Below are 17399 nucleotides of genomic sequence, written 5' to 3'. Positions count from 1 at the left end.
CTCTTATGGGAGTGCCCCAGTAAAGTTGTTTGGTGAAAGCTTTTAGGAGACGCTGGGACGGAGTGCTTGCTTGATCCTGTTTGCTGTCAGGACTAAGGTCGTGACCCGTGCTCTCTACCCTTTGGGATTTATTTGAAAAATCTCAGCATCAGGAAATGTAACAGACGGCCTAATGAGGCGCTGTCCACTTACTCTAGATACGAGTTCTTAGGTTGGATTTTTAAAAAGACATTGTTATGTTGACAAAAGGCTAAGTATTTGTCATCTCCCGGCTGGGGATGAAACTTGGGTTCACAAGCTAGGGGAACACTCTGCCCATCCCATTATGCCAGCATTTTTTCCTTTCAAAGTTTCTGTGCATAAATTATACACAAGGCGTTTGGCATTTTGTTCTACACATTGGAAGCAAGGCTATTTTGGGTAGCTTTACTTCATTCCCCCCCCCTTTAATTAACAGATGTGTTGGTCATCTGTAAGTTTGGTGGAGCTTGTTGGAAAGAGCTTAACGTTTTTCTAGGCAGAGCAGCTTTTCACGAATGCCAGAAAGTTCCACTGGGTTGGGAATAGCAATGAGCGAGTGGTGAGGTCGGTGGGTGTTGGGTGTGGGGACGTAGTTTTCCATGGCTCTTATTTATTGACAGTCTCGTGCATGTATACGGTATGTCTTGAGCTGCCCACCTGCAGCTCCTCTCTCCTCCTCAGACGCTTCCCTCCCACCCTCATCATACCGTCGTCCCCGCCCTTTCCAAAGCCGGAGTCCGGTTTTGCGCTGCCTGCTGAAACATGGCCGATCTCGTTGGCTTGATCACCGTGTAGGGCTTGTGCGGGTGACCACAGCTGTGGTGAGCTCACAGGCTCACTGGCGGTGTTGTGTCCAGACAGCAGGAGTCCGCAGCGCTCCCCCCACCCCCCACCCCCCGCTCTTACATTCTCACACGGATGGTCGTTAAGCAAGATGCGTGGCTGGATGTGTCCGAGCATGCGTATGCACGCTGCTTATCCGTGTTTGGTGCCGTGAATTGTATTGATTCTCTTGAGTTTTTTTTTTTTGGAGCAAAGACTGTTTAATGGATATATTTTACAAATACACTGGAGAGTCATGCAATGCTGCCTGCATTGGATGCAATCCTGGGCCACAGGTCTGCGCACTCCTTTGCAACTGGACCTGTAATAGCAGAACCTTTCATCTCGCCTTTATTGTTTACTATGACCCCTGCATTATCTTCAAAGTAAAGAAACACCCATCTTTTCTTCGATATGACTTTCGTTGTCGAATTACCACTGCTGGATGGACCTTTTTCCTCAATTCTGGTTTGCCTTTCTTAACTGTGGCCATCACCATGTCACCCACACCAGCAGCGGGAAGTCTGTTCAGCCATCCCTTGATTCCCTTCACAGAGATGATGTACAAATTCTTGGCTCCTGTGTTGTCAGCGCAGTTGATCACGGCTCCTACCGGGAGACCCAGGGAAATCCGGAATTTCGCCCCGGAGGACCCACCACGTCCTCGCTTCGACATCTTGAGCGCCCGGAAAGAGTCGGAAAGGCTTCTCTTGAGTTTTAAAAGCATGTTTTTAACGTGTGCAGAGCTGACTCCTCTGTTTAGGCAGGTGTGTGTGGGCCAGAGTTTCTCCACAGTAACAGTAGGCTTTGCATGAGAGGGAACACTTCCTTCCTGCTGCACGGTAGGTGTTCGGGGCAGTCCGGTGCCACCGACTCAGTCTGAAACATGACGTTGAGAATTGGGGGTTTTGCCCCAATGTGACTTCTTGTTTCAGAAAACCACACAGCAGAGATAACAGGGCTGCAAGGCACAGGAGGCAGTGGCAGGCACTTACTCAGACTATCTGGTGTCGTAACTAAAGAGTCACTAACCAGCGTTTGGTTCCCTGAGAGACACAGGCTTGGACTTAGGATAGCTTTCCACAGAAAACTTGAAAATGTAGTTCCAGTGTCTGGAGTGCCTCCCGAGGTAGGAAGATGCCATCTTGGAAGCTCGCCTGGCTGTGAGTCTTAGAACTTATTCTCTTCTAAACTCCCAGATGCTGCCGTATGACTCAGAAAGTTGCCCCGGATCTCCAGGCTCAATCCCGGGGGGCTCGTCATGGTCCTTTTAGGTGAGCAGATCTCTCCCAGACTGCCTAAAAACCTAGCTACAGTCAGTCAGCCTATCTTGTTCTTTTGGTCAAGCTTTAACTGAGTCTTGGGGCCTCAGCTCAGGTCCTCACACTTGCATGGCAAGCATCTTCCTCTCTCCCGCAGCCCTTTGACATCGATTCTCCTGCTGATAAACACTGTGGGTTTACTGAAGGTTGGTCACCAGTGACTTTCTCAGAAGCACCTTCGACCTGGTTTCTCTTAGTCTCTTGGAGTACACTGGAGAGACGACCTGAATCTCTTCAGTAGGGAATCCTGCTGTGTTTCTCAGCCTGCCTTTTTGCTGTTGAACAGGTATGGTCTGAACACGGCTAACAAGTTTTCACTTGTTCTTAATTATAGCGACATTATTCTACAGTCAGGATGTGCAGTCACTTCCTCGTGCCTACATCAATTCCCCCTCGATGCTATAGCAAATTTCCACAAATGCAGTCACTGAATGTTGTGCAGATTTACTGAATGTTGTGCAGATTTATTATGTTAAAGGTCTTTTAAAAAGTAAAGTCCAGTGGGGTGCACTGGGCAAATAGACTATGGCAGGCTCAACTCCCTTCTCTTCTAAAGCAGCCGTTCTCAGTCTCCTTAATGCTGTGACCCTTTAATATAGTTCCTCATGTTGTGGTGACCCCCAACCATAAAATTACATTTGTTGCTACTTTATAACTGTCATTTTGCCGTAGTTGTGAATTGTAAATATCTGATAACCCACTCCGGAAGGGGCTGTCGCCCATATGCGGAGGACCGCTGGTTTAGAGTCCTTCCTTGCCTCGTCTAATTTCTAGAGGCCATGTGGATTCCATGTTGGTGGCTCCTTTTCCTCCTCTCAAAGTTAGCCTTGCAGCGCGAGGCCTCCTGTTGGGTGACACCAAGACCTCTTCTGTGTCTCCATTTCCTACTTTTGGTATCTCTGGCTGCACTAGTCCCACCCGGAGAAACTAGGCTCATAGTATCTAAGTGGGTAGATCACCAACCTTAACTGCAGCCACTTCCTTCGCAGCCGGGCATTGGGACATGGGCATCTGGAAGTGAGGCAGGCAGGATGGCACCTCACAGTGGCGTCCAGTTGCTGACGGATAGGCCGTTTAGATTGCAGTGGATGGCATGTCCATGACCTCTGAGTGTCCATCTCTGTAAACTGTGGGTCACTTTTGTAAATATGAAGTCTTTCAGAATGGTTACTCTAAGATGTTAAAAAGGTCCAAAACAGGAGCTGGGGAGATGGCTCAGTAAAATTCGGATCCCCAGAGTCCACGTAAGTGCCGGGTGGACATGGTGGCCCGCTCTTATGTGGAGGCAGACAAGGTGGGTAGGCTGGCTGGCTGGACTGTCTGATCCGTGAACTCTGGGCTCAAGCGAGAAACTTAGTTTCAATATGGAAGCTAGGGAGTGATGAAGGAAGACACCCAGTGTCAGCCTCTGGCCCTACACACATGTACACTCACACCCACATACACACTCCACACATGGCAACCTCCCCCCCCCGCCCGGGATTTAACTGCAACTGACTGCAGTTCAGTTGCTTGGCAAGGTGGCAGAACGGGAGGGAGGCTGGCCCCCGTGAGTGATTTTCAGAACTGAAAGGGCATTCATTTGCCCCTCACCTACCTTCCTAGTCAAGTGTAGTGTAACGTCTCTCACTGTCATTGCATTACGTTACTGTGCTTGTGGCGTAGTTGACCTGTCGGATGCAGTTGCCAGGTAAATGCGTAAGGAAATGAGTGTCTGCACATGGGAACTTGGCCAGCCACGGCTGCCTCTTTATTTCCTCTAGCGTACGAGCCAGGGTTTTGCTGCAGCATGTTGGATACAGGTTGTATCTGTATGGAGCTGCCATAGCACCACGGAGTTGGAGAACACCGATTCTTCGTGAAGAAGTATTTAGGTGTTTGTAACTGCTCTGATTAATTTTGAAGGTTAAACACACCTTTCCCCACTGTATTACAGAATCTCCTCAGAGCTAAGGTAAATGCATTTGTAGAACCTTGGATGAAACGTGGAGGTTCCTTTGGAATAGTAAGGACAAGGGGTGTTGAAACATGTTTCCATAGCTCCTTAACACGTGAGTTATTTTAGAGGGCTCTGTGTGTGTGTGTGTGTGTGTGTGTGTGTGTGTGTGTGTGTGTTAAAGTACCTGCCCAAGGGCTGTTAGACTGCATCCTCCAGTCTTGGGGTTTACAACAGATCTGCTTTCTCTCTCTAGCTGTGGAAGCAATGTGTCCTATGGCCACATACTAGCCAGGGCAGTTTCTTAGCCTTCAGGGAATCCTTGCTAGTTTCCCCCAGTTTTCCCGGCCCGGGGTTTGCCTGGCCTGGAGCGCTTCAGTTCCTGTCTCTAGCTACAGCGCTGCTGTCCTCCACCCCCTTTAGTTTCTGGTTTCCCTTGTTAAGGACATCAGGAGTTACAGTAGGGCCCACCCTAATGACCTCATCTTAGCTTTATCAGCAGAGACTTTATTTCCAAATAAGGTCGTCTTCACTACTCACTGGTTCTTGGGAGTTACGACGTTGACCTATCTCTGGAGGGACATGCTTCATCCCTTAACTGGTAGTGGAATAAGGAAAATAATCCTGAGCAAGCAGGATGGACAGTGTAACCCTGCTGGTGGTTGGCCCAGCAGATCCCTTTCACCCAGCTCTGAACGATCGCAGGAAGTGTGACAAAGCTGAGAGCCCGGCTAGAGTGCCGGACAGCTTGGCTGGGTTCTTGGCCAGGTGGCTGCAGCTCTTGGTTTTCAGTTTTTTGGGGACTGGTATTACAGGATTCCCAGGACCACCTCAGTCCATTACATTGGACAACAAGCTTTCCAACTAGAAGAAAACCTTCACGCTGGAAGTTAATCCTCCTGAGCAAGGTTCAGTCTTTGTTTCTCTCCCTCAGGAAGACTAGAAACAGCACCGCATCCCCACAGAACACCAGCCAGCTGTCTGTTAAGCCAAAGTCAGAGGGGTTGCTGTCCTTTGGAAGTCAGTGCTCTGGAGCCACGCCTCTAGACACTTAGAGCAAGTACGGGAACAGCTTATTGGCTAAAATGAGTACCAGGGCTGGATGGAGCAGTTAGGACACTACAGGGTGCTGTTTCAGCACGGTCTGTGTAACAACATGGCAGAAGCCTCAGAAACGGCCGGAAAGGCCAGCAGTAGGGAGATAGACACCACCCCCAATGCGTTTGCATTAGCAGTTGTGACTCTTATTCTTACAGATGTATGTGGTTGGAGACATCACTGTCAATTACGTGGCCAGCTGCCATCAATATGGCTTCTTTTCAAGAAATTGATGTTTCCTGCACCTTGATCTTGCCTTTGATCTTGGTCAGTTCAGCTGAAGCTGCGGCAGAATGCAGATCCAGTGTTACTAGCTAAGGGAGCAGCAGCCAGCCCATGGCTGCTTAGATCCTGGGTGTGGTTAGGAAGCACAGGGCTGGGGGAACTGCTCAGGTTTGAGCTGCTTTTCTGCTGCCAGCTGGAGGGGCTACCAGCATTGTTGGGTAAGGGAAGGAGTTCATCCGTTTTGGGGAGAAGATTCACTTGGGAGAAAGATCTGTTGTTAGGGACTAAAACAGTCATCTTCTATCTGACTGGTAAACAGCAGTAGGTGGGCCTGTATTTAAAGATCCAGGCCGTTTTCTTTTCATACTGTAATTCAGTTGCTTTGTGGCATGGATGAGTTTTTAAGAGCTGGCCTGGGGAACTGAATCACAATTAGATCGCAGTGGAAAATGTTATCCCAGCTGACATACAAGCTAGAACGTTTTTAACTTGCCGAGCATTTATAAGATGGAGTTTGCCTTAAAGCCTAGTACAGATGATACTTGAAGCCTGGGCTAGCCATTTGTCTAAATGTGTCAGGATGAGAAACAGCAGGCATGTCTAATAATTAGGAAAGCCCACGAACTGTCATAATGATAGGAAGTTAGAACATTTTCATGTTTTATTATGTTACGAAATACGCATCTCTTTTTCTGCCTGTCTGAGGCGCCTTGACACGTTGCTACTGCATTTCCGGCGTAATCAAAAAGTAGAGGCTGAGTGTTGTTGTGCATACCCATAATCCCGGCACTCGGTAGGCTGAGGCAGTGGGGGCTCAGCATTTCAGGTGCAGCCCCGAGCCACAGAGTAGAGAGAACGAAGAATCCGCTTGCGTCTTAGAGACAGTTCTGTTTTTAAGCAGTGCCGCCCTTTATAGTTGCACATGGTACAGTAGCTGTTGGCTCTTCTCTTTGAAAAAGATGAAGCTTGTGTGTTAAATGTATACAGCTCAGTGGTTTTTAGTATCATCCTGCTTAGCTTTAACTGTTTTAGAGTCACCTGAGTGAGAAGGGAGTCTTGATTGAGGGATTGCCCAGATCAGAGTAGCCTGTTTCTGTGGGAGACTGTCCTGACTGTTGCTTGATGGGGGGGTGCCCAGTCCACTGAAGGCAACATCATTCCCTAGGGAGGTGGTCCTGGGCTGTGCAAACAAACACCAAACACCAGGCAGGAGCACTTCCCATAGTGTCTTTTTTTTTTTTTTTTTTTTTCAGTTCCTGCCTGAGCTCCTGCCCTGACTTTCCTGTCAGTATATGACCAAGAACTGTTAAGTAAAACAAACCCTTTCCTCCCCTAAGCTGCTTTTGATGAGGTTGTTTTATCACAGCAGCAGAGAGGGAATTAGAACAAATATATTGACAGCTTTTTTTTTGTTTTGTGTGTTTTTTTTTTTTAGTTTTTTGTTTTTTTTTTTATTAGCATATGTGCTGGATAGTTTTCTGTCAGCTTGACAAGGTAAAGTCACCTGAGAGGAAGGAACCTCAATTAAGAAAACGCCTCCATAAGATCGAATGTAGGCAGGCCTGTAAGGCATTTTCTTAGTGATTTGGGGTACCCACTGTGGCTGGGGCCGTCCCTGGGCTGGTGGTCCTGGGTTCTATAAGGAAGCAGGTGGAGCAAGTCACGAGGAGCAAGGCTATAAGCAGCACTCCTCCATGGCCTCTGCATCAGCTCCTGCCTGCAGGTTCCAGCCCTGCTTGAGTTCCTGTCCTGACTTCCTCTAGTCTTGAACAGTTACAGGGATGTGTAAGCCAAATAAACCCTTTCCTTCCCAAGTTGCTTTTTGGTCACAAGGTTTCATCACAACAGAAACCCTAACTATCGCTGGGTGTGTTAATTTTGACGCTTCCACACACCTGTCTGAAGGGCACTTAGCTGATACTCGCCCTTTATTTCCTCTTGGCATTCCCCTCAGCTGATCCCTTTATTCCCACCTAGTACTCTGCTTTCGGGTCTTTTATGTTAGGCTTCTGTCATGTACTTTATTGTTTTGGAAATTTATTCATATTATAGTATGCCTTAATCCGGGGGGGGGGCCTCTCCACCATGGCTATGTAACCTTTAGCTGCCATTTTTTTACTGTGAGGTAGTTTATTCAGACAAAATAAACGTGTGAGTTTCAAAGCACAAGAGCAGCTGACTCTCCCTGGTCCACATGCCAGGATGGTTCCCACAGACATGTCCTAACCCCCACACTTTATCTCACAAAAAGTATACCTAAGCCAGTTATTTTTCAAATTTTATTTTTATTTTTTAAGTGCGCAAGTGTGCGCTCACGTGATTGCAGTCCCTGGAGAGGCCACAAGAGGGCTTCGGCTCCTCTGGAGTGGGAGTTACAGGCAGTTGTGAACTGCCTTGACCTGGCTGCCAGGATCCAAAGTCAGGACCTCTGCAAAGACCAAAAGTGCTTTTAACTGCCGAGCCAGCTCTCCAGCCCCTCACTAGACCAGCTCATCCTGTGTTCTCCTTTGTGTTTGTTCGTTTAGCTTGAATGAAGAAATGTGCTTTGCTTCTGTGCTTTCTCAATTCAGCACTGTTTCTTGGGTTGCTTCACGATGTATTTAGCTGTTTCTTTGGACTCCGTTGCCTTTTAGTTCCTCTGACCCTATCGTTTCTGTTCTGACTAGGTTATGAGGCGTTCATGGTATTTTGTGTAGACACAGAAGCTATTTCTTGATGTACAGGGGAAGATTTTTCCAGGTAGATATCCAGAGTGGACTGGGTTCCCTGGAGAGAATAATGATATTTAGTTTCTCAGAACACCTGGACCATTTGACACTATCAGACATCCCATAGGCCTTTGTTGTCAAAATCTGATTTTTATCTTACGCCTTAATTTTCACCAGTCTAGTGCAGGTGGTGGTCTTTTTTTTTTTTTTTTCACTTCTTTAAATTTTTATTAATTACAGTTTATTCACTTTGTATCCCCCCTGTACCTCTCTCCTTCCTCCCCTCCCAGTCCCACCCTCCCTCTTCCCCACCCGTGTCCTTCTCCCAGTCCACTGAAAAGGGAGGTCCTCCTCCCCTTCCTTCTGATTCTAGTTTATCAGGTCTCATCAGGAGTGGCTGCATTGTCATCTTCTGTGGCCTGGTAAGGCTGCTCCCCCCTCAGGGGGAGGTGACCAAAGAGCAGGCCAATCAGTTCATGTCAGAGACAGTTCCTGTCCCCATTCCTATGGAGGCCACTTTGGTACTGAACTGCCATAGGCTACCTTTGTTCAGGGGTTCCAGGCCATCTACGTAGTGGTCCTTGGCTGGAGTATCAGTTTGAGAAAAGACCCCCGTGCCCAGACTTTTAGAATCTGTCATTGTCCTTGTCGGAGTTCCTGTGCTTTCCAGGTCTTACTATCTCCCACTTCTTTCATAAGATTCCCGTCACTCTGCCCAGAAATTGTGGTACACAATGGAATATTACTCAGCTGATAAAAAAATCATGAAATCATGAAATTTGCAGGTAATTTGTGGGATCTGGAAAAGATCATCCTGAGTGAGGTATCCCAGAAGCAGAAAGACACACACAGTATATACTCACTCCTAAATGGATACTAGACATATAATATAGGATAAACATACTAAAATCTGTACAACTGGGGAAGCTAATCAAGAAGGAGGACTCTGGCTAAGATGCTCAATCCCCATTCAGAAAGGCAATGAGGATGGACATTGGAGGAGGGAGAAAACAGGGAACGGGACAGGAGCCTACCATGGAGGTAGGTACCAAGGACTCTACCCTGCAGGGTATGGAGGCAGATGTTGAGACTCATAGCCAAACTTTGGGCAGGTGGTGGTCTTAATTTGTACTTTCTTAGTTGCTTGTGAGGATGGTTGTGGCTGTTTTGAAAGTGTGGTCATTCAGGTAGTAGGCAGTGCAGCCTGCACAGATCATTTTCCTTTTGGAATTCCTTTTGGTAATAATAAAGTCTTCCTTGCCCTGGGAAGGTGAAGGGGGGGGGGGGGGGCTGTGACCTGGGAATGTTTTCAAGGTTTCCTGTCCCTCCTCACACCTCACCTCACCCTAATAGGATAACCACAGTGGAAAAGCTCCTTGATTCCAATTCTGGGGAACTGTCCCCAGCGATTCCTTTGAATTTCATTTTCCTTTCCCCTGCTTCCAGTTTGTCTTTGTTCCCTGTTTTGGTAGGTCATTAGCGTTCTGTCATTGCCCAGTTCTCCTATCTGGAAGGTCACATCCCAATCTTTTCTGCTGGTAGTTTTACCACTTGATTTTTGTGCTCGCATTTTTCTGATTTTTGCCATTCCCCAGTGAATGGTAAAACATTGTGCATAGACCGAAGTCAGCACCATTCATGCCGCACCACCTCCTCTGTCTGGCCGTTGAGTTAAGGCTGAATCTGTGCAATCAGCAGCATGGCCGGCTGCTGCAGTTTGCTGGGGTTGTTTCTTTCCTTGCCCCACAGACTGTCCGTTCTTCCAGACGAGGGCTTCTGTCATCCTGTGTTCAGGGCCTGTGGCACACACTCTCCCCAGTCCTCGGGTTCTATCTTCTAAGCCTTGGCAGTCTTTGTGCACCTGGCCTGTGGAGAGGTGAGGGTCGTGGTGGTTTGCTCCTCATGGCTGGGCTCACTGTGAAGGCTGAGTGTGGCTCTCAGTTCCTCAGGGAGTGGTAGGAGGTCCTCTTCCCTTTCCTCCTCTGCTGCTAAAACTCTGCCTCAAGTCTCATGTGTTTTGGGCAGGAGAGAGGTCCCTGCTTGTCTCTCCCAGGGGTTGAGTGCCCAGGTCATGGGGATGGCCCTACAGGTCAGCCTCAAGCAGTGACTCTTTGCATCCTGCTGGGGTCAGCTGTTGTTCTTCCTGTCTGTGCGGATTTGCTTGGTTTGGTTGTGGCATCCTACAGCAGGTGGCCTTTTGTGACTGACTTCTGCCCCCGGTGTAGCATTTTCAAGTTGTCGCATGGATCACGACCTCATTCTCGTGTGATAGGATGACATTCTGTAGGTGGGCATTTAGGTTGTTTCTACTTCGTGGCCTTCATGAATGATGCCTCTGAGTGATGCTACTGTGAACACTTTTTGTGAGTTCTGTGTGGGAACGTTTTTATTTTTCTAAAAAAATGGAGGTACTTATGGTGAGCTCCGTGCTTTAAGAGTGAGTGTGTGTGTGTGTGTGTGTGTGAGAGAGAGAGAGAGAGAGAGAGAAAGAGAGAGAGAGAGAGAGAGAGAGAGAGATATCCCGGCCTACCTTATTAAGGTGGGGGCTCACTATATGACCCTGGCTAGCCTGGAACTTGCAGTGTAGACCTGGCTGGCCTCTACCTCACAGGTCCACCTGCCTCTTCCTTTTGAAGGCTGGCTCTAGAGATGTGAGCCACCAGGCCCAGATCTACCTTTGTTGAGACAGAACATCTCTCTTAACATGAATCTTACCGACTGTGTGGTGGACAAGCCCCAGGGGTCCTCTCCTCGAAGGCTCCAACAGATACCACTGCGGTCAGCCTTTTATGTAGGTGCCGGGCTCCCAGACCCCAGACCCCGTGTTTGTATGGCAAGTGTTTTACCAGCTGAGCCATCCATCTCCCCAGCCCAACCACATTACTTCAGCCTGTCCTCACACCACCTCAGGGGGAGAAAACAATGCCTTGAAGGAGTCATGACCCCACCGGGGCTACACAGAGGTGGCCATGTACCCACCTTGTGACACAAGTGGCCTGACTAGGTTCTCACACTGAATGTGAACCTCCCGTGAAGTGTGGCCTGTTTGTCCCCGAACTGTTAGACCAGCCCAGTTCATAGGCTTGTGATGCACACCCAAGCAGGTAAGCAGGGATCTCATCTTGAGTCACTCTCGGGTTTGGTGGTCTTTAATTTGTACGGTAGGGTGAGCTGTCCGTGTAGGTAGAGCTGGATTCCTCTCACATGCTGCAGCATGTGCACGGGAGACCCTCCACCGGTCTGGCCTGCAGACCGGCAACAGTGGTGGTGGGTTCACCAACCTTTCCTCTCTAGCCTATTTGACAGGCACCACGGGCTGGTGAGCTTGCTAACTGCTAGGTTCCTTTTGGGCTCAAGAGTTCTCGTTATCTGGAAAGCAAGCGTGGACGTTGTTTTCCTTTCCTGCCTTACAGTCCTGTAACCGTGTTTGGGATAGAGTGTCGGCACAGGGGCGCTGTGGCCACTGCTCACGAAGAGTCTGCATGTCTGTGTGTCTGTCTGTCTGTGTCTCTGTCCTGGCATAGAATTAATAGATGCTCTAGTTTGTCAGTTGCCTTTGCTGCAGCCTGCTCTGTAGGGTGGGGAGGGAGCATACGTCAGCCGGTGCAGACAGGTGAGGAATTATAATCCTCAGGTGTGGAAGGGAACCCCCCCCTTGAGCATTGCGTTGGAATGGCGGTACGTCTGGCTGGTGTTTGGTGTCACCGACACTCCTTAAACAGATTTCTGCAGAAAAGTGGTTTGTGTTGATAAACCTATTGGCATAACCGGCATAGAGGCTAATCCCATAAGACCCGCCAGCTGTCGAGGGATCCTGTTAAATTCTTAGCATCTGCCGGGTGCTCCATAAATGCAAGTTGTACCCCGTGGATGACAGTTTCGAAAGAATGGGCTTTTACCCGGTTGCCCGGCAGGGTGTCGGGTGGTTCTTGCTGCCCTGACGGTATGCTATTAGGTGCTATTCAAACTGAGGTGGGTTTTTTTTTGTTGTTGTTTTTTTGTTTTGTTTTGTTTTGTTTTTGGTATTGGTGATGTCTTTTGAGACAAAGTCCGACTCCGCAACCCAGGATAGCCTGGAACTCACTATGTAGCCCAGGCTCTCCTCAAACTCAGCTCCTTCCCCAGTTCCCCAACTGTTGAATGAGATTGAGATCTTGAAATTTAGATCTTGGGGTGGCAGAGTGGCTTGGGGACTAAGGGAGCATGCTGCCAAGACTGACAATCTGAATTTGATCCCAGGAACCCACAAGATGGCCTCCCAGTTTTCTTCTGACCTGTTCATGCTTCACAGGGCCACAAGTGCCCCCCTCCAAAAAAAAAAAATAATTAGATCATTAGTGACTAGACAACAGGAATAACAATTTAAGATTTTATTTATGTGTGGATACATGCGTGTCTATGTACCACCTGTATGCCTGATGCCCTCGGAAGTCATTGGACACCCTGGAAGTGGAGTTACAGATGGTCCTCTGAAAGAGCAACCACTGAACTGTCTCTTTAGAGTGGTATGCTCAATAATAAGCTTAAATTTAAATTACAGTAGCAAGTGGATCCTGTCTGGATTCCTAAGCATTGACAGTTCATGAATCGCAATTACTAAGACCAGTCACTAGCCGGTATCAAGACAGTATTTTTAAGTCAGGTGCCCTGAGTTCTGTTGGTCATCACTTGAACTTTGCCCTTTCCTGACTCCGTGGTCAAGTGCACGTCTGCCTGCCCTGCCCTGCTTTGGGAAAACGGTCTGCTTTTTTGGCTCTGACAGATGTTACACCAGCCTGCGTGGTTGTGCTTCATTCAGGCCCTTGGGTTTCTTCATCAGCAGTGGGTGAATGCTACATCGCTAGTTCTCATCTGGCAGAGTGCCCTGGGTAATAGGCAGAGATGACGATGGCCCATCACTGTGGGCTCTACTGTCATATCTCTGCCCGAGCGGTGGTAACGCAGGGGAAGGGCCCATTCAAAGGCTTGCTGCGCGGTTGCTTTTCCGAAGGAGTTGCTAGATCTTCCCCCTTTCTTTTGTATTCACCTCATGTTATATTGGGATTATTTTGGGTAGGACAGGAGGAAGGATGATGGAGAGAGATTAGATGGTCCATTTTCACATTGATAGGCACTGGGTGGTCGCTGGAAGGAGACCAGCGTGTTACTTGGACACTAGACCATGACCGGACTACTCAGGTGCCCTCATTTCTAAGCAGCTAGGTTCACACTGGAGATGAAAACAGAATGGTACGCTTTCCATTTTTGTTTTCATCTTCAGTCCTGCAGATACACGAGGCAGTAAAGATTTTCTTCGACTTCCCCATGTGCTTGTTTACATTTTGAGCTGAGAGTTCACACAGTGATAGGCAAACCTTGATCTGTTTGTTCAGCTTTGAGATGCAGGTTTGATTTTGAACCGAGACATGCTTAGGGGCACTGAGGTTTTCAAGCATTTCAGATAACGGGGGTAAACAGCTGATGTCACCGGAGGATGAGATTTCACAAGGAAGCCGGTTTATCTCCCGCAGTTAACCTGCTGGTGTCTTGGGACTGGTGCCCCGGCTTGCTCTTTGTTCTTACCCTGCTTTCTGTCTGCTGCCCTCCTGACCTCTTGTAGGGAATGCATTCCAAAGATGGTCATGCCCAGATTAAATACAAGGGCCTGTATTAAGGTTGGGGTGTAAAGAACAAAAACAAAGACTGGAGTTGAGATGATGCTACATGCTATGGGGGAAAGCCTGTGGGGCATTAGATGGACAGAAGCTTTTCTCTGACAAATGGCTTCTGGATGCAGTGATCAGGTTTACCCATACATACAGGATACTGTCAGGACTGGGTGCCCTGTCACACTTTCTCAAAACACTGTTCTCAGAGGCAGGGTTGAATACGTCTCACCTTTGTCTTCGGTTATGAACTCATTCTTAACCCGTGCCAATCAGATGGCCCCAACGTGAACTCAGAACAGCCAGGAAACCTTAGCTGAAGGGGCTTTCCATAAACTCCAGTAGCCCCAGCGGGCTCTTGAGACGAGGTCTTATTGCATTGCTGAAGCTGCCTTCAAACTCACTGTAATCCTGCTGAAGTCTCCCGAATGCTGGAGTTACAGGTGCATGCCAGGACACCTAGCTTCAGATAGTCTTCAGCAGGATAGTCCTTCATGTTTAAGCAGGGTTTCGGAGGAGCATTTTCTACCAGTGGGCTTTGACAAGGGATAAATGACTACTCTCAAATGGTGAATAGTTTCATTTGCCACAGACCCCCTCCCTGCCCCCCAGGCCCTGTGCCTGGGAAGAATAGAAAACAGAGACGTATAAAACATTTTTTATTGTTAATTGCTAAAAACGCTCTCTGTTAAAGAGAGTCCCTTTTCAGGGTAAAATTGCCCCTTTAGAAGGTGTGTTTCAGGGGCTGCTAGTGTGTTCAGAACTTCGGATGCCGTTCCCCACTCTTGGGCAACCGCAAACCCCTGCCTGTCTTTCAGGTTCTTGTTTACCAGGCATTGCAGCCTGCCATCCCTTTAACTCAGTATGAAATGATGAGACAGAGGAACCAAGTAGATAAAGCCTGGAGGTTGATCTCCAGTGTCAGAGCTGGAAGCCTCTCACTGTCCCCTGTAGGCCACACGCAAAGAGGGAGGTGGTCAGGCCAGCCTGCTGGCGCCCCCTTTACTGCTTGTGAAACTACCGGTCATTTAAGATGATAGGCGATTGCATGCATGTGGTGGAGGTGGGCCTGGTGCTGATGTTGGCTTGTGGCAGCTACCCCTTTGAAATCTAAGCCCAGAGTCAGCTCTGTCGGCTGAGCAGCTTCTCTCCGTCTGTAGAACTTTCTTAAGTAGTGAGAATTGGACCAGGTTGGTCAGAGCCGGAAGCGCAAGTAGCTTGGGTAGATGGTAGATCTCTAAGATAGGTATGCGAATACTTCGGATCCTTGCCTTTGATGTGAGCAGGAGACAGTGGAGTTTCTGCATTTGCAAGAGTAGATACTGATTTAAAAGACAAACGTTGAGTTCTCAGCTGTTTTCCTTGACTTTAGCAGGGAGGGGGAGGTCATGCCAAAAGCTACTGAAGTTAAGAAGCGTGTAAGGGAAGCCGGAGGGGACTTCCTGGTGTCCTTGGCTGGCTGTGGGCTGTGTAGCTAGTGGGTATGCTGTTTGAAGCTCACCTCCCCTAGACCACCCATAGTGGCTTTTCCAGGAACTCGGGTGCTGACCAGTCTCTGAGTGCCCATCTTTTGCGTAGTTCTGAATTTCAGGCTGAGCATTACCCTGGTTGTGCTGCCATTGAAACCGTGAGGATAAAAATGTCCGATAGGGAAGCTGGTGTCTGGGTGGTAGTGGGAGAAGAGTGAGTGTGGGGCTGGGAGTAGAGTGAGTGTGGGACCGGGGGAAGAGTGAGTGTGGGGCCTTTTATTTATTTGTGTTTATTTATTTTCTTTTCTGGCTGTCTGGTGTCAGCAGAGAATCTATGGAATTTATGATTTATGCAGCTTTCTCTCCCTGGATTTGGCTGTGTGCTTTCTACTTATAAATGCCAACAGTAAAATTAAAATATCTATTTAAAATAATAAAGGAAGGGGCTGGAGAGATGGCTCAGCAGTTAAGAGCACTGGCAGCTCTTTCCCGAGGGAATCTTGGTTTGACTCCCAGCACCCACACGGTAGCTTACAGTAGCCTATAATTCTAGTCCCAGGGGAGCCAGCACTGCCTTCTTAGCTTCCATGGGCACTGCACACATATGGTGCCCAGACGTCCACATAGACAAACACCATACACATAAAAATCACAGAAATTAAAAAAAAGAAACAACCTAAAGGAATGTATGTGGAATAAATACATGGAAATGTTGGTGTCTTTCCTCTGAGTCTGTTTCTTTCTAAAGGGGATTTTCTTCAAGTGGTTTTGTTTATTAAGAACTCTGGGGGAGATGAGATGGAGGAAGAATGGTGCCACCTACCGCATTATGCTTGGCCCCTTTTGGTGGAGTGTTGCCAGTGTGTTCTCAACTCAGTCATACCTGCCGTGGCAGTCACCCCAGCTTCCACTCCTGGTTCCTAGTAGGGAAAGAGTCAAAAGTGCAGACTTGTCTTTCTATTAGCCTTGGATCATCCCTTTGTAGTACCTCACAATAAGTACTCCTGAGGACTCAGTGCCCCTCTGTGACAGTTCCAAGGACACATGGACGTGCCGGGATTCATGGTCATTCAAGGTGGTGGCGTTGAGGGAGCATTCACTAGTCACAGGTGGCCCGGTCTGTTGGGAGGGAAATCCACTCTTGGCTAGTTTGACCTGCCATTGTTAAGGAGGCTCACGAGTAGTCCACCGAGGCCCTTGGACTCACAGTGAGGTTGTTCATAGTGCCACCGCCAAATCCCTCTGCTTTGTTGTTGTTTTCAAGGTAGAGTTTTTGCTGTGTAGCCCTGGCAGCCCTAGAGCTCCCTCTGTAGACCAGGCTGGCCTGGAACTCACAGAGATCCGCCTGCCTCAGCCTCCCTGAGTGCTGGGGTTACAGGTGTGTGCCACCGCGCCGCACTCAAATTCCTCTGCTTTGAACGATGGTTCACAGATGAAAGTAGAGCTCTTCTTAAACTGGGCCCCTCTAGAAGCAAGAGCTGTGCTACGTTCCGGAAGTTCTCCGAGTCCTCACCACATGTTTTTGTTTTGTTCTTTCAATTTTTCTAAACAGCAAGCGAGGGCTGAGCAGGAAGAAGAATTCATCAGCAACACTTTATTCAAGAAAATCCAGGCCTTGCAGAAGGAGAAAGAGACCCTCGCTGTGAATTATGAGAAGGAGGAGGAATTTCTCACCAATGAACTCTCACGGAAACTCATGCAGGTAAATGGTCTCTTGCTCCACCCTCTCCCCAGTCGCTGCAACCTGCTTGCTTTCCTCTCCCGCTCCAGGGAAAATGGCTTTTATAAAGTGCTTCATTTCACGTGTGCCAACGCAGCTGTCGCCTGGGTTCTGTGGGGTTTAAGAACACGGGTATGGATCCTTCAGTGGTGGCTCTGGAGCCTGCCTGCCTGCTCAGGAACGGTGGCAGTGTGTCGCTTATGGGCACCAGCTCAAAACCACGGGGGAGGCTGTACACAGGTAGCATTTGGCAATAGGGGCTCAGCATCAAATGGAAGGCGCCTTTCTGGTGCGTCTCACACACCTCCACAGTCGTAGGAGGGTCTTCTGCACTCACGTCTGTGACTGAAGCGTGGCATGTTCTGGTGGATGGGTGGTGGGTCACTGAGCGGCTCGCACTGCCGTCTCTAGAGTCCTGCAGCTGAGCCATACA

The 17399-nt window shown here is 48.5% G+C and overlaps 1 protein-coding gene and 1 pseudogene across 1 annotated transcript in view; one reads left to right on the top strand and one right to left on the bottom strand.

Moving 5' to 3' along the window:
• Ccdc6 (coiled-coil domain containing 6) overlaps positions 1-17399 on the top strand; it is a 94017-nt gene that overhangs the window by 30059 nt on the left and 46559 nt on the right. Inside the window, exon 2 of the mRNA XM_021659169.2 lies at positions 16799-16948. Within this exon, the coding sequence (XP_021514844.1) occupies positions 16799-16948 (150 nt within the window). The remainder of the gene's footprint in view (positions 1-16798; positions 16949-17399) is intronic.
• LOC132648356 (large ribosomal subunit protein uL14-like) lies at positions 1039-1543 on the bottom strand (annotated as a pseudogene).

This window comes from Meriones unguiculatus, chromosome 16 (assembly GCF_030254825.1).
Source record: "Meriones unguiculatus strain TT.TT164.6M chromosome 16, Bangor_MerUng_6.1, whole genome shotgun sequence".
Taxonomy (NCBI): Eukaryota; Metazoa; Chordata; class Mammalia; order Rodentia; family Muridae; genus Meriones; species Meriones unguiculatus.
The sequence above is the reverse complement of the archived record's forward strand: the minus strand, read 5'-3'. Positions and strand labels throughout refer to the sequence as shown.